General features: G+C 48.8%; 1 protein-coding gene across 5 annotated transcripts; it reads right to left on the bottom strand.

Moving 5' to 3' along the window:
• Hdac6 (histone deacetylase 6) lies at positions 1 to 22587 on the bottom strand. Of its 5 annotated transcripts, none has more exons than XM_052171134.1 (29): positions 22569 to 22587; positions 21375 to 21494; positions 21146 to 21274; positions 20923 to 21011; positions 19205 to 19289; positions 19064 to 19104; positions 18146 to 18242; positions 17901 to 17998; positions 16191 to 16295; positions 16001 to 16069; positions 9714 to 9840; positions 9557 to 9622; positions 9399 to 9458; positions 9236 to 9325; positions 7982 to 8088; positions 7817 to 7884; positions 7467 to 7632; positions 7252 to 7380; positions 6922 to 7090; positions 6567 to 6700; positions 6004 to 6072; positions 5704 to 5896; positions 3840 to 3989; positions 1970 to 2144; positions 1352 to 1860; positions 1167 to 1268; positions 891 to 1037; positions 665 to 793; positions 1 to 413 (listed from the first exon to the last, which is right to left on the bottom strand). In XM_052171134.1, exons 2-29 carry the CDS (start codon positions 21462 to 21464, stop codon positions 345 to 347), a joined length of 3462 nt encoding a protein of 1153 aa, XP_052027094.1. In that variant the 5' UTR covers positions 21465 to 21494; positions 22569 to 22587; the 3' UTR covers positions 1 to 344. The 5 variants fall into 5 exon arrangements, with proteins under 5 accessions (XP_052027094.1, XP_052027095.1, XP_052027096.1 ...); XM_052171135.1 differs by lacking the exon at positions 22569 to 22587 and adding an exon at positions 22108 to 22126; XM_052171136.1 differs by lacking the exon at positions 22569 to 22587 and adding an exon at positions 21958 to 22098 and having other exon boundaries at positions 661 to 793.
• Positions 22588 to 22877: the final 290 nt, after the last annotated feature.

The following is a 22877-nucleotide window of genomic DNA, read 5'->3' as shown; positions in this document are numbered from 1 at the left end:
TTTTGTAACAACTCCAACTTTATTAAATATGCAGGCCTGCCACCACTGCCAGCTGTCCCCTTCAATGTCATCCCTGTGATCTCAGCTCCTTCCTAGGGCTACTAAGCTGTCCCTCTTTCCTTCCGGGTAGAACGGAGGTGTTCCTCAAGCAGGCAGTGAGCAGGGGCACATCTAAAACTGAACATTAGAGTCCTCTGAAAAGAATTTGCACTTAAATAAGCACCTGGCAAAGGATATTTAAGATGGGTTAAAGTGAGGCCACCCTTATCCAAGGTACAGAGTGCAGTGAACTACGCTGCTCTGCCTGGGGACTCAGAAGGTTAACAGGCAGCGTGCTCTGGGATTTAGTGTGAATGGGGCATGTCCTCCCCAAACTTGTTCTGGTGGGCAGCATTCTTCACTTCTTGAAGATCCTGAGGAAGAAGGAAGGACAAGGTAGGTCAAAGTGAGGATGGCTCTATTTCAGCCAGAGAGAGGCTGTCACCATGGTAGCAGTAGCTTTCAACTACGGCTTCTCCTAGCCTACCCTACAGCCTCCTGCAGATATCCATGGGGCAGCCATGCAAAGGAGTCTGTGTCCTCCCCTTACCAAATGATAGAAGAGACAGGGGGTGAAAGGGGACAGGGCTCAGTGTGAATGGGTTAAACACCCTGCCAGGCTCACCTCATGGTGGACATAAGCCTGACAGATATAACACCATGTAGACAGGTCAACACAGCTGAGGACCAGCGGGTGTCCAGAGTCCTCATGGTGGCAGACCATGTGGCCATTGACATAGCGACTGCAGTACACCTGAGGTTGGAAAGTGATTGTCACAGGTTCCTTGGCACCAGCTCGAGTTTGCTGCCAGGCCCAACCTCTACCCAAAAACCCTTCCTTTGTTCCATACCTGATAGCAAGTCAGACACACCCAGTTCTCCTGGAGTGATCCACAGGTCTTACAAGGTTGGGACACATCTAGTCCTACTGCAGGAATGGGGCATACTGCCATCAAATGGGGACACCAGGAGAGTGGGGTCACAGCATAAAATACATCCTAGAGTGGGTGGAAAAAAATGGGGTAGGGAAAGGGTTCCACCTCCCCGCTAGGCATCACACACTGCCATCAGGAGGCCTGCATGATCAAGAAGCAGCCGCCATGACGGCAGGCTCTCCCTGAGCTCACCTGGGCATTAAAGTCCCCAAATCCTTGTGTCAGCATCAAGCTGTTCATGTCCTGACCCCCAGCTGCTTCTGCCAGCAGGCCTTCCTCGGGTACAGGGGCTTCCTGGAAACAGGGAGGAAAAGATGTGTCTGAGAAAGTGCAGTTCTCAGCCCTTCTGCCCTCTTCCCAGCCTTAGTGGGCTTTACCTCTGCTTCACTGCTTAGTTTCAAAGGGCTGAGAACCCCTAGCTTAAGGGACTGCTGGGCTGTGGCTCCTTGCAGGGGTGAAGCGCCAGCGCCTGCACCTGCGGTCTGCTTGTTTGCCCAGGAGGCTGGAGGAGCTGGCTCCGTTTCGCCCGCCTCTCCGGCCTCTGAGGTGCTCTGCTGAGGTAACTTTTCAGCAGTGGCTGCTGAGGCACACTGCTCCGCTGGGGCTCCTCCCACGGTCTCCTTTGAGGTAGCCAGGTCCAGTGTGGTCCCCACAGCAGCTTGCTCTGAGGACTGGCCCTGAGCAAGCACCGCCTGAACTGTCTTTGCTTTAGCCTGGCCCAGGGCAGCCTCTTTCACGGGGAAAGCTGCTGTGGCCTTCCTTGGGCTTGCATCGGGACCCCGTCCCTTTGGTGTGGTCATTCCCTTAGCTGACACAGGACTGGCCGTTCGGGACAGCGTCTTGAGGACCAGCCGAGAACTAGAGCATTCTTCCTTGTCTTCCATTTCTGGAACAATGGGAAGGACATAACAGTGTGGCTGCCGCCGCCCCCCCCCTTCTGACTTCTAATCCCTCCCTCCATTCTTTGGAGTTCCCTTGATCTCAGGTCCACTTACTCATCAACCGCAAACTGCGCCAGTATTTGCGATGGACTTGGGTGGCCTCACTGATCGAAGCCAGGGCTCCCTGCTGCGGTGGTCGCAGCAAAGTAAGCTGGGGTGGTGGGTCTCCGAGGAGAGAATGGGTGCAGGCAGCCATGGACTCAGAGATGGAGGCCAGATTGTATCCACCCTTTGTAAAGGAGAGGAGAGGGTTCCAGGATGAGTCATCAGGGAATCTGAAGGGTTAGACAGCCTGACTCTGATTAGTTCTCCTTTCTCTACGGCATTAAAAATCTATAGAGGATAGGCTGGTACCAGGAACAAGTGAGTGCAACACAGTTGTAAGAAGGGCAGTATTCACTGTGGGAGGTGGCTTTGGGGGGAATATAAAGAGCGGCTATCATGTGCAAAGTAACAATGATGATACAGATCAAAGTATTAATAAAGGATAGCTCACATTTATTGTTTGCTATGAGCTAGACCTTATTTTAAATCCTTTTACACATTAAGCCAGTCCTCACAATGACAGGGGTTTGATGTATACTGCTGTTTTCCCATGTCCAAGAGCCCCTGGCCTCACAGCATAGAAAACAGAGATCTGACCCATACCAAAGCCCAAGGCAGATTCCGAAAGGCCCTGTTGTGACCTGGGATCGGAACGACTAGTATTCGCTCTGCACGATCCCCTAACTTGAATTTATTCATACATGTTAGAAACCTGTTTCTACTCATTTTACACATAAGGAGATCAAGGCTCAGTCAGAGGAGGGAGATGACTTGTCTGAGCTCACGAAGGTTGAGGAAGCAGTGCTGGTATTTGAACCCGGGCTGACAAAATAGTCCATGTTGCTGCTAGCATTTCCATGGAACTGATCCTAGGCCCTTGGTACATGCCATACAAGTTCTACCACTGAACGACTGAGTTTTCACCCTAGTTGATGTTCTTAAACCACCCTTAGCCTTCCATAAGCAGTCCTGGGCAAACTGTAAGTAGGATTTCTTGTGATCCAGGTAGTTTCTCTGTGACTTAATGTCCCCATCTATGAAAACAGCACCCAAGCTGGGTTAAGTTCATGTCTGAAAGATGTAACAGTAGGAAAACAGGGCATCTTTATAGTGCCCACTGGGACAGGGCATCTTTACAGTGTCCGCTGTATGACAGGGCATCTTTATAGTGCCCACTGGGACAGGGCATCTTTACAGTGCACACTGTATGACAGGACATCTTTACAGGCCAGGAATGCCTCCATGATTAGCTAGTGCCATCTGTGGGATCAGGAAACCCATGCATTAGAGGAGGGGTACCCGTCACTTACACAAGGTCAGTGAATTCACTTTGTCTAACATGTTAGGAGCAATTCCGATGATGGTGAGAACCAGACTCAGATCTGCCATGATTAAATGTGTGATCTCAGGCTAGTTACTGTTCCTTAACTCCCTGATCTGTTTTGATGGGGGAAGGCTTTTTGAAACAGGGTTTCATGTAGCCCAGGCTGGCCTCAAACTTGATATGTAGCTAAGGAGGACCCTGATCCTCCTGCCTCCCCTTCCTCTTCCTCCCAAGTGCTGGGATTTATAGGTATGTGTCACTGCACCCAGCTAGTTGATCTTGAGAGGAAGATGAATTAAACAGACTTTACCTCACAGTGCTGTTTTGTCAAGAAAACTTGTAAGACAGAAAGTCCGGAGAAGCCTTCTTTGTATGTAGTGGGCACTCAGCAAAGTTTCTAATATTGATGCTATCCTCATTAAACATCTCACCTGGGACAACCAACCCAGGGAGACCTCTATTCAAAGGAGATTTTAAAAACTGTCCTAAGTAATATAGCCAACTCTTCTGAACAACCCTCCCAACATGGGAAGGAACATCAAGAGAGTTAGTTACCTCTAGAATAAGAATAATACGGCCACCGGCAAGGCCCATCAGCAGGTGGGTAAGGTGGGCATAACCCTCAGGTGTCACTTGGCAGCCCCCCAGCGGGTCCCCTTGTGCAGCATCAAAGCCAGCTGAAATCAGCACCAGTTCTGGGTTAAACTGCAGTGAGGAGAGAAGAGAAGACACCCTGAGGGCTTGGGGAGGCAGCAAGCGATGGGGCGAGCGCAAATGAAGGCCTCAGAATGCCACATCGCAATCCAGAGGATGCGAGACCAGAGGCCTGAAAAGCAGGAGAAGACAAGGACCCAGGAGAAACAGACATGGCAGGCCTGGAAAGAGACAAGAGTAAACCTGCCAGAAAGTCAAGACACTGGGGAAGAGGCTGGAGAGATGGCTCCGTCGTTAAGAGCGCCGGCTGCTCTTCTACAGGACTAGGGTTCAAGTCCTAGCACCTATATGGCAGCTCACAGCTGTCTTACTCCAGTCCCAGGGGATCAGATGCCCTTTTCTGGCTTCCACAGGCATGAAGCAAACATGTGGTATACACACACACACACACACAGGAAAAACATGTATACACATAACATAAAGCTTAAAAAAATCTCTTGGAGCTGGGCAGTGGGGGCGCACGCCTTTAATCCCAGCACTTGGGAGGCAGAGGCAGGCGGATTTCTGAGTTCGAGGCCAGCCTGGTCTACAGAGTGAGTTCCAGGACAGCCAGGGCTACAGAGAGAAACCCTGTCTTGAAAAAAACAAAACAAAACAAAATCTCTTGGGAGACACTATATATATAATTGACAGAAGAAGGCATGATATAGAGTCATTAGATATGGCTTACAGACATAAAGAGACATGGAGACTCAGAAGGCAAGAGATAGTGACAAGAGACAGAGACAATAACATAATCTCTCTCACACATACAAGGGTCAAATATGGGACACACATTCACATGATACAGGCTTTTATGCGCAAAGACTATAGACACATAAAGGTTTCATACACCTCCACTCCCAACCAGACAGTTCCGCATTGACAGGGCTGCAAGTCCTACCACTTACACACATACACTTGGTTTCTCATGGGGACAAGGGGACAATAATACACAGCCACCCCAGCATGGGGACAATGATGCACACACCATCACCACAGTCCCAGTGGTTACAGGCACTCGGTTGGTTCATGGCCACAGGAGGCAATCACCTGCATGCACTTTCACAGACACATAGAGGATAGCCTCTGCGCAGAGTCACACGCACGCAGATGGAGAAGCATGGCCCTACATTCAGGCTGGGAGAGTTGTGTCCTCCTCACTGCATCATCCAGCACACACACATGCCACCAGCCCTGTCCTCAGCTCACACACAGCCAGGCTACCCCTGAGTCAAAGCAGCCAGAGAGACTCAGACACGTGGACCCAGTTAGATGGCTATGGACAATGATGCCGCTACAGCCTTCCACATTCAGAGAGTCCTTCTCGAGCTATCGCAAGACAGAAGCATTCAGTGACATACATCATCACACCTATCACACACAGAAAGAAGACGACAGCCACTACGTAACATGACACGCATGAATCTGTAATGTATCTAATCTCAGGCTTCTCTTCCACGGGACTCCACGACAGCCTCTTTTAGGGAGGGAGGCACTCGGGCTAGCGGACAGATTCAGAAGGCACACACATGCACATGTGTACTCAGTCAAGACAGTTGGTAACATAGAGAATGTCCCAGAAATAGGCCGTCACCACCGCCCCATCCCGAGAGCCATCATATGATTAGTCGCCTGGTAAGCACAACACAAACACACACATCAAGGAGGCAGATGTACACTGCCACATACACCAATATCAATCATAGAATGACCCGAGCCTTACCTCATAGGCGATGGGCAGAACCAGCCGATGCCAGGCAGCCAGGTAATCAGCATCGCCCATGCGGGGCCCATTCCAGGGCACGTTGACAGTGAAGCCAGTCCCTGCCGCTCGGCCTACTCGGCTACTGGCGCCCTCATCCCCCATGGGGAAGAAAGTGCCGCGGTCATACCGGTGCAGGGACATGTATAATACACTGCCGGGGAGAGGGTGGGATGAGAGGGGCCGCAGCAGGTTAGGGGCTGGGGACATCCCCGCAGGACCCTCCCGCGCCATTCTCTTGCCCACAGTCCCATCACTCACCTGGGGTCATCCTCGAATATGTGCTGAGTTCCATTACCGTGATGCACATCCCAATCCACAATTAGGATCCTGGGGAGGGAGATAGCTCTTTTTAGCAGCTTGGGACATTTAGGCCTATGAGTGGGCCACTGCTAGCTAGATTTCTAGGGTCTTCAGAAGCATTGTTTCTAGCTAACAGGACCATGGATATAATGAGAAAGCACCATGATTATTTTAAGAATGAAGGTCCAACCTTGGCTTCCTGAACAAGAAATTAAGGCTAGGGACTCTTCTAGTACTAGAAGCCCGGGCATGGGTTCTGCTGGGAAAACCCATTAGGGATCAGGAATGCTGGTGTGATACCCTGGATCCTAGTTTATTAAACATCTAGATGCCATGATTGGGTGGCACTTAACACACCCGTCCTGGGTCTTTTGTAGTCAAGTGCTGCCCAGGGGACCCTTGCCTGTTTCTGTGTAAGCTCCCAGGGGTGATCATAGGTCTGCCAAATAAGAGTGAATGAGGAGGAGTAGCCAGGTCCCTGTAAAGATCAGGTTTTGGGGTCTCTGGGGGGCGGGCCTTACCGCAGGGCATGCCCAGCAATGGCCTGGGCATGGCGAGCAGCCACAGCGACTGAATTGAAAAAGCAGAACCCGCAAGCAGCATCTGGCTCGGCATGGTGTCCTGGAGGGCGCACTATGGCCACGCCATTCAAAACCTGGAGAGAGGAGCAGGGAGACTCTAGCTCTGGCCCGCACTCTCATCCTTCCCAGTGTCCCCTGGCTCCCATCTCCCTGCCACTAGGCCATCCACTCCGAGGTTCCCCTCCCAGTAGGAACTCTCCTACTGCCTCCGGCCTCCTAAGTGGTCCCTCTCTTTCTATGATCTCAAGACCTCACTTCTTCAGCTGAGCTGCACTAGCTCGCACAGAAGACGCACCTCTCCCGAAAGCACTGCTTCCACCAGACGGCAGGCAGAGCCCGTGGCGAGCTGCGCGCAGGAGAAAGTGCTGGGGCAGATGTAGATTGAGTCGAAGTTGGCGCCTTCCCGGTGCAGATCCCGGGTTTTCATCTTTTCTGTGGCCCGGAGACGCTCCACGTACTCAACACTGGTGACAGAGGAACAAGAGTCACCAGCTGGTTCTCACAGACGAACTTGAGCCTGTCTAGGTGGGTAATAGCTCCAGCCATCTTGGAGAGTCCTGAGCCCCACTCCTACAACTTCCCCTTTAGTCCTAGAGCTGGCCTACCCCCGGCTCGGGGGTCTAACCTGTGGCAGGTAAGGAGCTCAGCATCCAAGGCAGGCCTAGCAGGTATGATGAGACAGCGGGCCGCTAGGCCCACCTCCTCCAGGTGACACATGATGCGTAAGATGCGCTGCGGTGTCTCAGGGTGATGACTAGCAGTGGGGAGAGCAGACCCAAAGGTTTAGTGACTGAGGAGAGTGACCCACACACCATTCAACCCAGCCCTCAGAGCACATACTTGTCCCATAGGTTGCAGTGACTCATCATCCTTTCGTCATAGACCAGGCCAGTGCGGTTCTGGAACAGTGGCCACGTCTCCATTGGCAGAGCAGCTGCCTCCCAGCGGCTTTCCTCCTCTTCTTCTAGCATGTCTTCTTCTCCTTCATCTTCGTCCTGGGGCTCAACTACAAAGAGGGGACTCAGATCACCCTACTTCCCAAGTCTGGATCAGGTTACAGTCTTAAGAGACAAGATCCCCACAGCCCATCCCAGCAAGGCATCCTGGGAAAGCAAGGGGAGATCTGGAAGAGAATACCAGCCAATGGCTCGGTGCAAGGCTAATGTTGACCACGCCCACCCACCACCTACCTGACTTCTCGAGGACTTCCCAGAAGGGTTCAAGGGCCTCTAGAGTGCAGGAGATAGAAGTCTGGGCGCTGCAGAGGGAGGAAGGGAGGAAGCACAAATGTGAGGAAACTGCAACTCCCAGGAGGCTGAAAGCGCTCTCCTTTCCCGTGTTCCCCCCAGGCTCACCTTGCACAAGGTGCCACAGGGGACTCCAACATGGGGCAAGGGTCTCCAAGAAGGGTGTGGAGTGAAGCGCTGACACCCTTAGCCAGGGCATGGAGGTTATAGCCGCCCTGAGGAAGGTTGTTGGGGGAGGCAAGTGGAAGGTCGCGTATTACCAGGGAGAGATATGAGAAGAGCAACAACACTGGGTGCACACGATGTTGAGCAACAAGAAATGTGGGGACTGACTGACTTCATTGAATTCACTGTAAACTAACGGCAAGTGATTACTATTAGCATGTTGCCTACTTGCTATAAAGGAAGCAGAGGCGTAAAGAGTTTATGAAGTGGTAAGGCTGAACCACGAACAACAGTTGTAAAAATAAATCCCCGTGGCTGGTGAGATGGTTCAGTGGTTAAGAGCACTGACAGCTCTACCGAAGGTCCTGAGTTCAATTCCTAGCAACCACATGGTGGCTCATGGCCATTTGTATTGGGATCAGATGCTCTTTTCTGGTGTTTGTGAAGACAGCTACATTGTATTCATCGAAATAAAAATAAATAGATACCATTAAAAAATTTACTTTATGAAGTTGATTTTTTGAGGCAGGCTTTCTCTGTGCAGCCCTGGCTGTCCTGGAACTCACTCTGTAGACCAGGCTGTCCTGGAACTCAGAAATCCGCCTGCTTCTGTCTCCCAAGTGCTGGGATTACAGGCATGCGCCACCACCGCCCAGGATTTTATGAAGTTTTTACCTCCATATAATATATATGTGTATGTATGTACGTATGTGTGGGCATTATGTGTGAGCCTTGGGATCTCCTAGAACTGGAGTCTGTAAGCCACCATGCTGGGAATCAAACCCAGGTTGTCTGTAAGAGCAGCAAGGGCTCTCAACAACTGAGCCATCTCTTTAGCCCCAAGGAACTCCTTGTGTACGTGAAAGCTCTTGTTTATAGTGGTCCTGAGAATGGAACCCCTTATAATACATTAGCCAAGCATTCTACCTTTTAACTCCATTCCCAAGGCCCAAAAGATAAGCCTTCATGTGGGCCCCTGAGATGGGCCAGAGGGTAGGAGGGCTTGCCACCAAGCCTGAGCTCAATCCCTCAAAAGAATCTACATGGTCAAAGAGGAGAACCAACCCCCACATGTTGTCTTCTGACCACATGCATAGTATGCACACACATACACACATACAAACACACCAGATAAACAAATACAAAAACCCTAAACCCTTTAGCATCTACAGCATTAGATAAAGGTGAGTGACTCACCTCCAGAGATAGAATCAACTTGCCTCCTGCCAAACCCATGAGCAAATGCGTTAAGTGGGCAAATCCTGCTGGAGTGGTGGACATCTCTCCCTGAAGGGGACGTAAGAGTGACATGAGGCTCACTCCCCTTGGTCTGCCTAACACCCCAGAGAACCTGCCCTACCTTGGGGTCTCCATGGAGGGCATCAAATCCAGCGGCCACCAGGACTAGTTGAGGCTGAAACTGAGGAGGGAGATATACTATGTGTGAATACCTACCTGCCTTCCTGGATCATCCATCCCAGTGTTACCGTCACCCCAAATATCCCAGATCTGCATGACCTCAAAGGCAACTGGCAGCAGGATGTGCAGGAAAGCAGCAATGTAGTCAGCATCCCGCATCCCCACCTGCAGACACAGAAGTGCCACGCAAATCAGTCACCTTTCTTGAGCCTGTGGGAAGGTGGGCTAGGCTCACTTTACCTGGGCAGACACTGACCTGGTTCCAAGGTACATTGATGGTATATCCTTGGCCTTGGCCAAAACCTGTAGTGGACCAGTTAGAAGCCTTAAGATGTGGCCAGAACCGACCATGCTCATAGCGGTGGATGGAGAAATAGAGGACACTAGAGGTGGAGAAAAGAAATGTTGAGGGATTAACTAGTGTGTGTTAACCCAATCCCCGTCATAGAAAGGAACACGGGAAATCAAGAGCCAAATGTAGGACTCTCAAACCACAGCTGCAGGGGTTGATTCAACAAGTTGTTTTTTGTTTGTTTGTTTTTTTTGGTTTTTCGAGGCAGGGTTTCTCTGTGTAGCTCTGGCTGTCCTGGAACTCACTCTGTAGATCAGGCTGGCCTCAAACTCAGAAATCTGCCTGCCTCTGCCTCCCAAGTGCTGGGATTAAAGGCGTGCACCACCACTGCCCGGGAACAAGTTGCTTTTACTAGCTACTCAATTCATTCTTTTTTTTTAAAGAAGGAATTAGTTATTTTATTTTATTTATGTTAGTACACTGTAGCTGTCTTCAAGAAGCCACCAGATCCCAACAGATGGTTGTGGTTGGTGGGATTTGAACTCAGGGCCTCTGGAAGAACAGTCAGTGCTCTGAACGGCTGAGCCATCTCTCCAGCCCCATCTCATACATTTTTCTAATTCTCAATCTGTACTTATAATTTTTCCATTAGTGTATCCTTCCATTCACTCACCAATTTTGTTTTCCCATTCATTAATTCTCCCATTTTTCCCCCTACATCTTCATTGATCTCCCACCAGAACCCTTCTGTCAGTGTCCACCCAATTTCAGACTCACGTCTAAGGTCTCCAGAGCTACTGAGTCTACTACCCAAGGACCTGGGCAATGCTGGCCTTGTGCGAAACTCTAGGTCCTCTCTTCTCATTGTCCCCTCCCCCAAGTGTTATTACGGGCAGGGGTCATGGGGGACCTCAGGTGCAAAAGCCAGGGAGGGCTGTAAAGGGCTCTAAGCCCACGATGGCGAACTTAGTGATTCCACCGAAAGAAGTGCAAAGACACAGAGGCTAGGGATGAGGAAAGATGGACTTGGTTTTGTACGTGGTGCTAAAGCAAAGGATGCTGTTTAAGGCTGCTACATAACAACAGTCCTTTTTCCATAATACTTCACAAAGCCACCTCTACAACTTTATTTCAGAGGTGATGTTTTGTATGTTGGTCCCTCTCACTGCTGTGGGTATTGTCTCACCTATGAAATAAAAGGTAAAGGGTGAACCTGTTCTATCAGTTCATTGTTATACTTGAAGTTGATTGAACTTATTGTAAAATGTCCTATTGGGGGGGTCTGGGGAGATGGCTTGGGCAGTAAATTGTTTTTGAAAACCTGAGTTTGATCCCCAGAACCTACATTTTTAAAAAGCCCAGAATGGTGGTACACACCTATAATCCCAAGTACTGTAGTGGCAGAGTCCAACATGATACTTACATTATTTTTTTTTAAATGCAGGGGATGGGGCCCCAAAGCCTTACGGTAACAAACACTTCTACCACCGAGTTATACCTCAATGATTAATAGCTTTTCTTAAAAAAAAAAAAAAAAAAGTATCCTTGCTGGGCAGTGGTGGCGCACGGCTAGAGCTACACAGAGAAACCCTGTCTTGAAAAACAAACAAACAAACAAAAAAGAATCCCAATTTTTTTCAAGATGCATTCTATAATTTATGCAAAAATAAACCAGGAGTAGAGTAGTGGGTGTAGATATGGATGAAAAAAGTTAATGTTGAGATAATCCAGGAAGCCACAAATAAACAAAATAATAAATGCAGTGGGAGAAATTTTAAAAGATTAAAACTAGAAAAATTAGTGAAGTTGTAAAATAGCAGAGATGGCAAAATAAACAAGGCCAGAAACTACATTGGGAAAGTAAGTGAAACAGATATATACCTTTGGCAAGGCTGAGGGATGAAAAAAAGAAACGTTGGGGGCCTTGAGAAATGGTGCAGTGGTGGCGCACGCCTGTAATCCCAGCACTTGGGAGGCAGAGGCAGGTGGATTTCTGAGTTTCAAGCTAGCCTGGTCTACAGAGTGAGTTCCAGGACAGCCAGGGCTACACAGAGAAACCCTGTCTCAAAAAAACAAAAATCAAAAAAAAAAAAAAAAAAAAAAAAAAGAGCACTAGCTGCTTTTGCAGAGATCCTAAATTCAGTTTCCAGCACCCACATGGTGGCTCACAACCGCCTGCAATTCCATTTCAAGAAGATCCGACTTTCTCCTCCTCCTCTTCTTCTTCTTCTTTTTTTTGTTTGTTTTGTTTTGTTTTTGCTTTGGAGACAGGGTTTCTCTGTATAGCCCTGGCTGTCCTGGAACTCACTCTGTAGACCAAGCTGGCCTTGAACTCAGAAATCTGCCTGCCTCTGCCTCCTAAGTGCTGGGATTACAGATGTGCGCCACCACTGCCTGGCCCGACTCTCTTTTCTTATGGTATTCATACATTGTACACATAAAAATTAATTTTAAAACGATGTTTTTGTGCCCCTGTGCCCAAAGGCATTCTTTGTTTTTATTTTCCCCTGGCACTTGTAAACACCAACCTAATACCTGGATCTTTTCCCACAGTCCCTAAATTTGAGATCTATATCAGCAGATATCTTGCCTCTATTCTGGGCAAATGCATTTTTGGAATACAGATCTACAAACAGCACAGTACAGTGATCCTGATGGCCTTAAGAGCTCTTCAGTTTGAGGTATAAACAGCCAAAAGAGGACATTTGAAGGAAAGCGCCAGTATAAAGACCCAAGAAGACAATCAGCCTCAGAAGAGGCTTAACAATGTGGAACTGAAGAAAACGTCTATTTTTTTTTTCTTTTTTCCTAGACAGGGTTTCTTTGTAGAGACTTGGCTGTCCTAGAACTTACTCAGTAGATTAGGCTAGCCTCAAACTGAGAGATATCCACCTGCCTCTGCCTGCAGTGCTGTGATTAAAGTCAGGGGCCACCACTGATAAGGCACTTCTAATTCTTACTCTATAAAAGCAAGATCAGAGGGCTGGAGAGATGGCTCAGTGGTTAAGAGCACTGACTGCTCTTCCGAAGGTCCTGAGTTCAAATCTCAGCAACCACATGGTGTCTCTTATCCATCTGTAATGGGATCTGATGCCTTCTTCTGGAGTGTCTGAAGACAGCTACAGTGTACTCACATATAATAGATAAATAAATCTTCCAAAAATAAGCAAGATCAGGAATGAGGGACAGTATAAAAACAAGAAAAAAGAGAAAATGCTTGTGCTCATCAAAAAAAAAAAAAAGTCAGCTAGGGATGGTGCCTGAGGTAGGAGGATCTCAAGTTAGAGGGTAGCCTGGACTACAGAGAGGAATGTCAAAGCCAGCTTGGGCTACACCAGTAAGACTGTATCCCAAACAAACAAACGTCCGAGTGCGTAATTCAAACAGGACACTGAGCAAAAGTAAAAAGTGATAGAAAATATAAAATAAGCCATGGGGGTGGTGGTGGCTGGAGAAGTATCAACGGTTAAGAGCATAGTTTACTCTTCCAGGGAACCTGAGTTTGAGTCTCAGGACACACATGGCAGCTCTCAACTGTCTGTTAAGTCAAGTTCCCAGGAACCTGATGTCCTTTTTTGGCTTTTAAGGAGCACTAGCCATGCACATGGTGCAGACATATAGAGAGACAAAATAGCATAGACATAATTTTTTTTAAAAATTTAAAGACTTATTTGTAAAAAGCCATGCAGGGCTAGGAATATAGCCCAGTTAAAAGAATGTATGTAGCCCTAGGTTTTATCTCTAGTGTCGTATAAACCAGGCCTGGTGGCACATGCCCAGGACACAGGAGGTAGAGTCAGTAGAAGCAGGAAGGACTTCAAAATAAAAAAAAAAAAAAGACCTAGATCAGCCCTTAGGACTGAGGGTTTAGAGTGGAAAGTCAGAATTGAAAAGAGAGAAGGAAAATAAAAATGAAGTTAAAATTGCAAGAGTAAGGTGGACTAGATAAACCTTTACCTTAAAAATGTGTAGCAAAGAAACAAGAGAGATCTATTTAGAGGAGGCAGATGTGGAAAAGGGCTTAGGGTCCCTGGCATCCAAGTGGGAGAGGCAGAGTTAAGACCCTAATGACTGAACCTCCAGCATATAGACTCCATGGGCAGACAGGAAGGAACTGTCATCCCAGACAACTACATACTTGCCTGGCCCTAGAGTGTCAAAGAGAAATACATCCTGTCCCCCACTTAAAAACAATAGGTCAGGCTGGAGAGATGGCTTAGTGGTTAAGAGCACTGACTGCTCTTCCAGAGGTCCTGAGTTTAAATCCCAGCAACCACATGGTGGCTCATAACCATCTGTAATGAGATTGGATGACCTCTTCTGGTGTGTCTGAAGACAACTACAGTGTACTTACATATAATAAATAAATAAATAAATAAATAAATAAATCTTTTTTTTTTAAAAAAAAAAAAACAAAAACGAAAACGTTTGCAAAGATCAAAGAGAGATGTAAGGCAGCAGATGTAAAATGTCAAGCCCCTGTGAGAGAGAGAAGTTAACAGAGCCTAGAGTTCATGTGGGATAACCTGCAGGAGGAAGAGAAATGAAAGCCATTCAGAGAGCAAGACAGAAAATTCTGACACAAGGGGAAAAGACAAGTGTCACAGAACAGTGCTGGAAAATAGGAAAGCAATGTTTAAAGAAGAAAGCACTTGGCCGGGCAGTGGTGGCGCACGCCCTTAATCTCAGCACTTGGGAGACAGAGGCAGCTGGATTTCTGAGTTGGAGGTCAGCCTGGTCTACAGAGTGAGTTCCAGGACAGCCAGGGCTACACAGAGAAACCCTGTCTAGGGGTGGGGGGAAAGAAGGAAGCAACTAGATAGGATCAAAGGCCATAGGAAGGGAAGCTCTAGTGGGGAGATGTAGATTCTATGTAATCAATTGGATGAAAGGCCAGGTAAAACAACTACTGCTTATGATATAAAACCACCTAGTAGCAAGGACTTTTTTTCTATAGGAAGGGTTACACTGGTCCCCTTCTGGAATAAAAGGGTACTCCTTTTATTCTGGAGTAAAATTTGGCAGCATGTACCTAACCTTAAAGTATGTCGATCTGTCTGAGTGAGCAATCTACTATTAGTCACTGTACATGCTGGCGGTGGTGGAGCACGCCCTTAATCCCAGCATTCAGGAGGCAGAGTTGAGGCCAGCCTGGTCTATAGAGTGAGTTCCAGGATAGCCAGGGCTACACAGAGAAACTCTTATCTTAGAAAAAACAAAACACAGCAACAAAGCAATTCATTGCACAGACAGAGCCACAGATGAAAATTATATACTTCTAACAATATTTACAGTAGAACAGTCTATAATAGCAAAAACTAGGAAGTATCTTAAATATTTCAGGAGTAGTAATGCAATGAAATACCCTACAGCCTTTTTTTTTTGTTCGCTTGTTTTTTCCAGACATGGTTTCTCTGTGTAGCCTTGGCTATCCTGGAACTCACTCTGTAGACAAAGCAGGCTTCAAACTCAGAAATCCACCTGCCTTGGCCTCTCAAGATCTGGGATTAAAGGGATTCATTCCAGCATGCCCAACTCTTTCCAGAGTTTACAAAAGATAAAATGCTTTTATAGCGCCAACATGATAACTGTGTCCCCAGTATACTGTTAAATGAAAAAAGTTGCTAGTCAACACGTGAAGGAATATTCCATTGGTAGTATATTAATAGTAATTATATATGCATACCAGCAGGCTATAACCTAAACTGTCATTTGTGTGTGTGTGGGGGGGGGGCGACGACGACATGTGCATGCTATGGTATGTATATGGAGGTCAGAAGACAACTTGCCAGAGTCTGTTCTCTCTCATTCTACCATGTGGGTCCCGGGAATCAAACTCTGGTCACCAGGCAAGCCCCTTTACCTGCTGAGCCACCTTGCCATCCGACTATTTACTTTTTAAAAATAGTTCTAAGTGTTGTCATAATTGAAAAAAACAAAGCACTAATCTGAGGTCCCTTCTAGCTCGGGGGGTAAATTGCTGAACAAGATGACCAAGTACTAAGTCAAACCCCACGCTTTTCATTGCTCTGCCTGACACTGTAACCTGCAAGGTTGTTTGACCATCTGTGAAATGGGAACGCCACAGCTCCCGCTTTAGAGTGAAATTAGGAGACAGTAGACCACAAGGAAGCAGTACACTTCCTGGTTCCAGGACAACTGAATGTGAATGGCTTCCTAGCCCCTGTGGCCGGGCCTGCTGGTTAGAAGTGGTTACGAATCCAGTACTTAGGCTGAGATGTGGGCTATACCTCGGGTCCTGGTCGAAGATGAACTGTATTCCTTGACCATGGTGCACATCCCAGTCCACAATGAGAATCCTGTAGGCAGGAGAGAGGGGAGCTCTGTGCAGGGGGCCAAGTGAAATCCAGAGCAACAACCTAGACCTCGGCACCCCTCTATTCCATGCTGTCCACAATCCATCTGTCATTTGCTACCGACCTCTGAATACGGTGCTTCTTCTGCGCATAACGGGCAGCCACAGCCAGGTGGTTGAACATGCAATACCCGTCCATAAGACTGCGCTGAGCATGGTGTCCAGGAGGCCTAGGCAGGAAAGGAAAGACGATAGATGTGGGAGTCTTCCTCTACAGAGATGGACTCTCCCATGGTCCCAATTCTCCCAGGAGAGATTCCGTAAGACTGCCAGCAACTTGAGTAACTGTGGCTTTTGAAGCTTGATTGCCCCCAAGCCAATACCCTCTCATTCAAGGAGATTTAAACATAACCATCAAAAGGTCCCCACACAGCCGGGCGGTGGTGGCGCAAGCCTGTAATCCCAGCACTTGGGAGGCAGAGGCAGAGGCAGGTGGATTTCTGAGTTGGAGGCCAGCCTGGTCTACAGAGGGAGTTCCAGGACAGCCAGGGCTACACAGAGAAACCCTGTCTCCAAAAAACAAAACAAAACAAAACAAAAAAGGTCCCCACACACCCATATTTGGCACTGTGGCACATGCCTATAATACTAACACTCACAGAAAGAATTTGAAAGCAGGAGGATCTATGGTTCAAGGCCTGTCTAGAATGTATAGCAAACTCTGGTCTCAAAAAAAAAAATTAAGCTATCCGTAAGAGTATGAAAGCATACTCTTTCACACCCAGTCATTTTACTACATGGGCTTAGCTGAGACCCATATAATAAAACGTGCTATCTTTAGAAATGTGCCACTGGTGTTTGCTATGGTATTTGAAGCAGCAAAGACAGAAGAAGAATCAAAATTCCCAGCAGCATGGGGGCTGGGGGACTAACTTAGAAGTATGTTTGCACAATGGCATCTCACTCCAGTGTAACCCAAATACTGTTAAGAGACAGCTTTCAAAGATTTTTTTTTTAAATAAAAAAATGCACGGTATGGAAGGGAGTGTGTCATGTGCTTACTGCCCGCGGTGGGGCACCAGGGGCTGAAGAGGACAAAGGCTATCTTCTGCATTTTTATCAGTTCTAGGAAGTCAGCTGCAGCAAGATGTTCTGACCTTCCATGGGCAACAATGAAACAGCAAGTGCCACCGGCTAAAGCTCTGAGATGTCACGCATTGCTGGGTGCATCTGGATTTCAAGATGTTCCAGATAGAAAAGAAATATATGCCCACGAGCCAATCAACTGTGACACTTATGACTTAGTAATTGAGCAAAGCCCTCTATGGGAGGACACACAAGTTACTGATTGACAAGGAGCACCTTTCAGAAGTCCATCAACAAAGCGAGAGAAATTTATTGAAGCCCCTTTCTGTGCCACTTGACATGAAAACACTGTACCTGAATTAACACAGTTTACATTTGGAGGACTTTTTTTTTTTGAGAAAGTGTCTCAGGCCGGGTGGTGGTGGAACAAGCCTTTAATTCCAGCACTTGGGAGGCAGAGGCAGGTGGATTTCTGAGTTCGAGGCCAGCTTGGTCTACAGAGTGAGTTCCAGGGCTACACAGAGAAACCCTGTCTCGAAAAACCAAAAAAAAAAAGGGGGTGGGGAGGAGTGTCTTATAAAGCCCAGGCTGGCCTCAAATTTATATAGCTGAGGCTAGCCCTGAACTCCTGAACCTTCCTTTACCATCCACCTCTTAAGCACTGGTATTACCAACATGCACCTCCGTGCACCACTATGTGGAAATACTTTTTTAAAAAATGTAACAAGCCGAATGCTTCAGAGTCCTACCTGATGACAGCCATGCCATTCCGAATCTCAGCCCCCATGACTGCATCTACCAGCCTGAGGACAGAGCCTGTAGCCAGGCAGGCACATGAATAGGAGTTCTGGAGACCGTGGAAAAGCAGAGAGAAAGTGTTAGAGAGAAAGCGCTGCGCTATCTAGTTAGCTCATTCCCACAGTGAGGCTGGCGGCTGGCGTGGATATATGGTGGACAGCCAAGCCACACCCAGACCCACAGGTCTCATCCATACCGGATGCAGATAAACGGAATCATAGGTGCCTGCTAGCACTCGAAGCTCTCCTTCATTCATGTACTGGGTTGTCTCCATCAGATCAATGTATTCCAGGCTAGGGACACAAGATGGAGGAAAGGTTTTACAGCCCTGGTCCCTCCGCAGCCACATCTTCTATAAACCAGAACCTCCTCAAGTCAAGCCTCCATAGTAGACCGAGGGGTCCAGCTGGGACTCAGGCCGCAGTCCCGCTTTCTTCTCTAGCCTCCCCCATCTCTAGTTATACATTTAGTTCCCCATGACAGCCATTAACTCATACTTCTAAGCCTCTGGCTGTAAGGTTACAGTTCTGTTGAATCTTCCTTTCCTCAGTCCTTCTCTTGACTGGACTCACCCACCTTTGTCCCTCTTGGAACTCAGCTCAGATATTCTGTCTGCCAAGGCAGTTTTCCTGTGAGCCACACTGTACTAGGCTCTTCGTTTGAGTTTCTATAGCCCCCCAGGACCCACTCCGGTTATTCTGGGCAAGTATGTACTATCAGTTAACGAACCAGATTACGCTAACGCTAGCCCTTCACAGGCTTAAGATGCTGTCAGGTACCTGATACACACATTGACCCTCCTGAAGGACTTTGATTTCTTTTCGTTAGGGGTTGGGATGCTTTTCCAGACAGGGTCTCATAAACCCAAGTTAAACCTGCTATGTAGCTGAGGCTATCTTGATTTCCTGATTCACATCCCAAGTGATGGATTATAGGCATGTACCATCACACTTGACTGGAACCTTTTTTTTAAGCAATGACAGATTCAGAGAGGCTCAGGGACTTGCCCAAGGCTGGCCACAGAGTCTATGGGATTCCGTCAGTCTGTCCTGGCTGGGCCTGGGCATCTCCTTCCCCCCCCCCCCAACCCCCCACCAAGCTCCTAAGTTTTCACCTGTGAACCAACATCAGCTCCTCCTTCTCAGCGAACCGGGCCTGGGGAGACACAAGGGAAAAGGGGGGGGGGCTAGAACGCAGGCCACACCTAGGTCTTGCCAGCTCCCTGCCCACCATCCAAAGGCTGTGGAGGCCTCACCTGGAAGGACACACAGCGGGCCAGGAGCCCCTCCAGCATCAGCTGCTCTTTGATGGCGTGGAGCCGCTCAGGATTCTCAGGGAAGCTGGGAAGTGGAGACGGAAGCACACATATACACAGACAGGCAAAACCCCTAGGGAGCATGCCCATGCTCCTCCCATCTCCCACCCACCCTCCCATAGCTGCTCATCACGCCTTACCCGCAACATCAACAGCTTTTCTTTTGTCATTTCTGAAGTCTTTTACTTTCCTCCCCACCACCATTCATGCCGTTGGAACCTCCAGTCGGAGCCGTCTGCTCCATCATCTTTACCAGAAGAACCTCTCTACTTCTCCACTTATCCCCCAACAGCCCCTCCTGTACACTGCAGCCAGCCAGTGGTTACAAAACCCTTTTGTAGCTCCAATTCTGTTCCTAGTAGAAGCCAAACTTTTCATCACACCCAGAAGGGCGAACCTGAATCTGTCTCCATCGCTCGTTTGGCTCTTTCTTACCACACCCCTCCTCTTTCACCTTGTTTCCTTGGCAACGCTCCTTGGTTTTCAATAAGCACATTAGGCCGGAGGACTTCAACTGTCTTTCATGCCTGGAACTCTTTCAGGATGACTCACGGCTCCGTCCTTTAGCCTCCCCACACCCCTTGTATCTTTGCTCAAAGGTTAGCAATGCCTCCCCTAGCTACTGTATCCCAAATGCAAGCACCCCTTCCAGTCCAACCTTACTGTCCCTCCCACCTGAGTGCCTCTGCTCTCACACTGTAGAGGTCACCTCTCTTGGTTTCTTTTGAATGCAACGTTGTTTACTGCTGTATCCTCATCAAATGTACCATAAAGAAAGCCTCTTGACATGGTGAGTTAGGGATGGGGGAGACAGCTACTATATTTGTAAATATCAGTGTAATGATTAACAGACAATGGCAGAGGCTAGTAAAATAGCTAAGAACAGATGTGAGAGGTAGTGGCCGGTCAAAGGCTTCTGTGGGCCTCCATAGCTGTGAAAGTTGAAAGAGGAATCAGTCAAGGGTAAAGACCCAAGGCTAGAGGGGGCCTGGCACACTGAAAGAAGCGAAGGCGGCCAGCGTGGGTGAAGTGAACTGAAGCACATGAGGAGAGGCCTGGCTGAACAGGTCACAAAGGGTGACAGGAAGCCAAATCACGTGGAACCTTAGAGGCCAGGATAAAGAACTCCTACTTTTCCTCAAGAGCAAAGCTCTGGCCTTCAAGAAAGGAAACATCATCTCAAAATGGAGGCTGGAAGCAGGGAACCAGTGAGAAGTCAGATGGAGAATATATTTTGAAGATAGAACCAAAAAGAATAAACGGATTCCTTTGTGAAGTAGAGCAAAGGGGAGGTGTATTGCAGCATACATGTCTCATTCTCAAGGAAGGCTCAAGCTAGCTAGGCCAAGCGTAGGAGCTCGTGCCTGTAAATCTCAGCGCTCAAGTGGCTAAGACGGGTGGCGTACATCAAAGCTTTGAGGCTGACGTAGACTATGTAGTGAGTTCCAGAATAGCCTAGACTACAGAGACAGATTCTGTCTCAGAGCAAAACCTCATGGATTTCCCAGTCTTCATTGAAGTGTTTACTGGCTTAAAAGAGAACTCTTTCAAGAATAATCCCCTCCTCCCTCAATCACCTGCTTCCAGTCTGTGGGAAGAGAGGGGCAACTGTGTAAAATTTCTAGTCTTGGGGACAATGTGGAGGTCCCCAGTCTCACCTGTCATCCCAAAGGCAGTGGAAGTCATTTAGCTGCTCATCAAACACCAATCCGGTACCAACTGGCACTCTTGTCTCAGGGTGCAGATCCTGCAAGGGAAAAAAAAAAAACACAGATTCGCTCAGGACCACAATCAGAGAAAACACCTACCACAGTACGGGATGGGGGAAACGATTGTTTTGTTTGGTAAAGAAGGCCAACGTGCAGCCAAGGCCTCTCTCACCAGTCGCTGAAGCCCCACGATTAGGTCTTCTTCAGCTGGCTGGCTGAGCTTCTTCATTTTGCCTTTCTTCTTTACCTCCACAAGAGTGGGGCTGGAGTGAGGTACAGCACACTTCTTGCCACCACGCTTCTGCCAATCAAAGAGAGAAAGAAAAAAAAAAAATCAGAGTCTGGACATGGCTGGCTGGCTTCGCCCTCCACCCCACATCAGGGCAGGTCTGGTGCCTCACCAAGGTGGCGCTGGAGTCCTGAAGGGGTGACTGGGGATTGTGCCTAGTCTTCCGCTGCCTGGTAGAAGTATCTTGGCCGGTGGAGGTCATGGCTGAAATGCCTTCTCTCCTGGAACGGCTCTAGCAAAGGTGTAATTGGTGGTGAGGCGGTTGGAGTGTCCAGAGGACCCCACATCCCAAGCCCTTCCCAGGCCCCGCCCCCTATTCGAGACCGCAGCCTTCACCCGTTCCATTCCCGAGCCTTCTAAACCCCGCCCCCCAAGGCCATCTTTTGCTAGAGAAAACCTGGTCCTGTCCATTCCCCCTGGACCTCGCTGCTTTTATCCGATTGTCTTTCCTCATTTTGCCCATTCACTAAGCGAGGTAACCCCAGGCTCAATCAGGCTTTTCTAGGGCCTGCCCTATCCAATCACCGCCCCCCACCCGTCCACTTCCCCACATCCTTTCATACCTCTAATCTGCGCCCGGTACGCTTGGCTTCTGCAACCTGCCCGCTTCAGCCTATCTCCCCAGATAAACCACCCACCTTTCTAGTCCGCCAGACCCGGCTGCCGCGGCCTCGGCAAGACCCTGAAAGACTCACTCAACACCACCTCCTGTAGGGCCGAACCAGCACGAGCACCGTCCACTCTCGCAGATCTCGCCCCGAGCTTTTTCCCCTAGCCCGGCTGCTCGGAGGACTGCCCCTTTCGATCAGAATCCTTCAGACCCCACCCCCTTCCCAGACGCCTACCGTTTAACCGAGCTCCCTCAGCCCCTTCCAAGCCTCCGCCCAAGTCCCGCCCAGCCATCGACGCTGGCCAATCCCTCCGTCCCTACTTACTGAGCACCGCCCCCTTTAAACTCCGCCCTTGGCTCGCGCCGCCAAATTCCCGGCGACCTGTGTGGCCCCGGGCACCTGATCTCCTCTTTTCCATTGGGCTGAACGTTTGCATTTTGCCCGCCCACAACACGAGTCTTGTCCGCCCACGCGCTTCAGGCGCAAACCACACCTCTCGCGAGCAAGCCCGTGGAACCGATGATACTGCGCCTGCGTGGTGTGCTACTCCCTAGTTCGAGACCCGGATCTGCCCCTAGCGCTAACAACCCCCCCGCCCCATACACATCCCACCCACGCATCCACCGCGGCTGTTGTTGTTCCGATTGCTATGGCCGCCATTCTCAATTCCAGACTAGTCATCCTAGGAGACCTACGGATCCGCATCCGTTGTGTTGTGCAGTGATTCGAGAGCAAATCAAAGAAGCTAGGATGTTCGGAAGAGACGTCTTCTCCGAGATACCGGAGCTGCGTTTGGCGATGACGTAGCTCGCGCCTGCGGGTGACTAGTTCGAGATAAACGCTAATAATAGACTTTGGCTGGTGGCAGCCAAAATGAGTGTGATGGTAAATGTTGATAATTTCCTGAGCTAGTAGTCACTCCGATGGTATGCAAGAAGCATCCCCATTAGGTTAGCTGTTAACATTCTGCAGCGGAAATGAGTAGGGGACTGAAAGGGGCAGGG

This window comes from Apodemus sylvaticus, chromosome X (genome assembly GCF_947179515.1).
Source record: "Apodemus sylvaticus chromosome X, mApoSyl1.1, whole genome shotgun sequence".
In the NCBI taxonomy this organism is placed as follows: Eukaryota; Metazoa; Chordata; class Mammalia; order Rodentia; family Muridae; genus Apodemus; species Apodemus sylvaticus.
This window is presented reverse-complemented; position numbering and strand designations above follow the sequence as displayed.

Bases quoted from the DNA above. Each gene is read 5' to 3' on its own strand.
- Hdac6 (XM_052171136.1), bottom strand. From the start codon at position 21,464: ATGACCTCCACCGGCCAAGATACTTCTACCAGGCAGCGGAAGACTAGG. The intron at 17,999-18,145 runs GTATGGATGAGA...CACGGTCTCCAG, and splicing joins ATTCCGTTTATCTGCATCCG to AACTCCTATTCATGTGCCTG. The intron at 3,990-5,703 runs GTAAGGCTCGGG...TCCTCACTGCAG, and splicing joins TTCTGCCCATCGCCTATGAG to TTTAACCCAGAACTGGTGCT.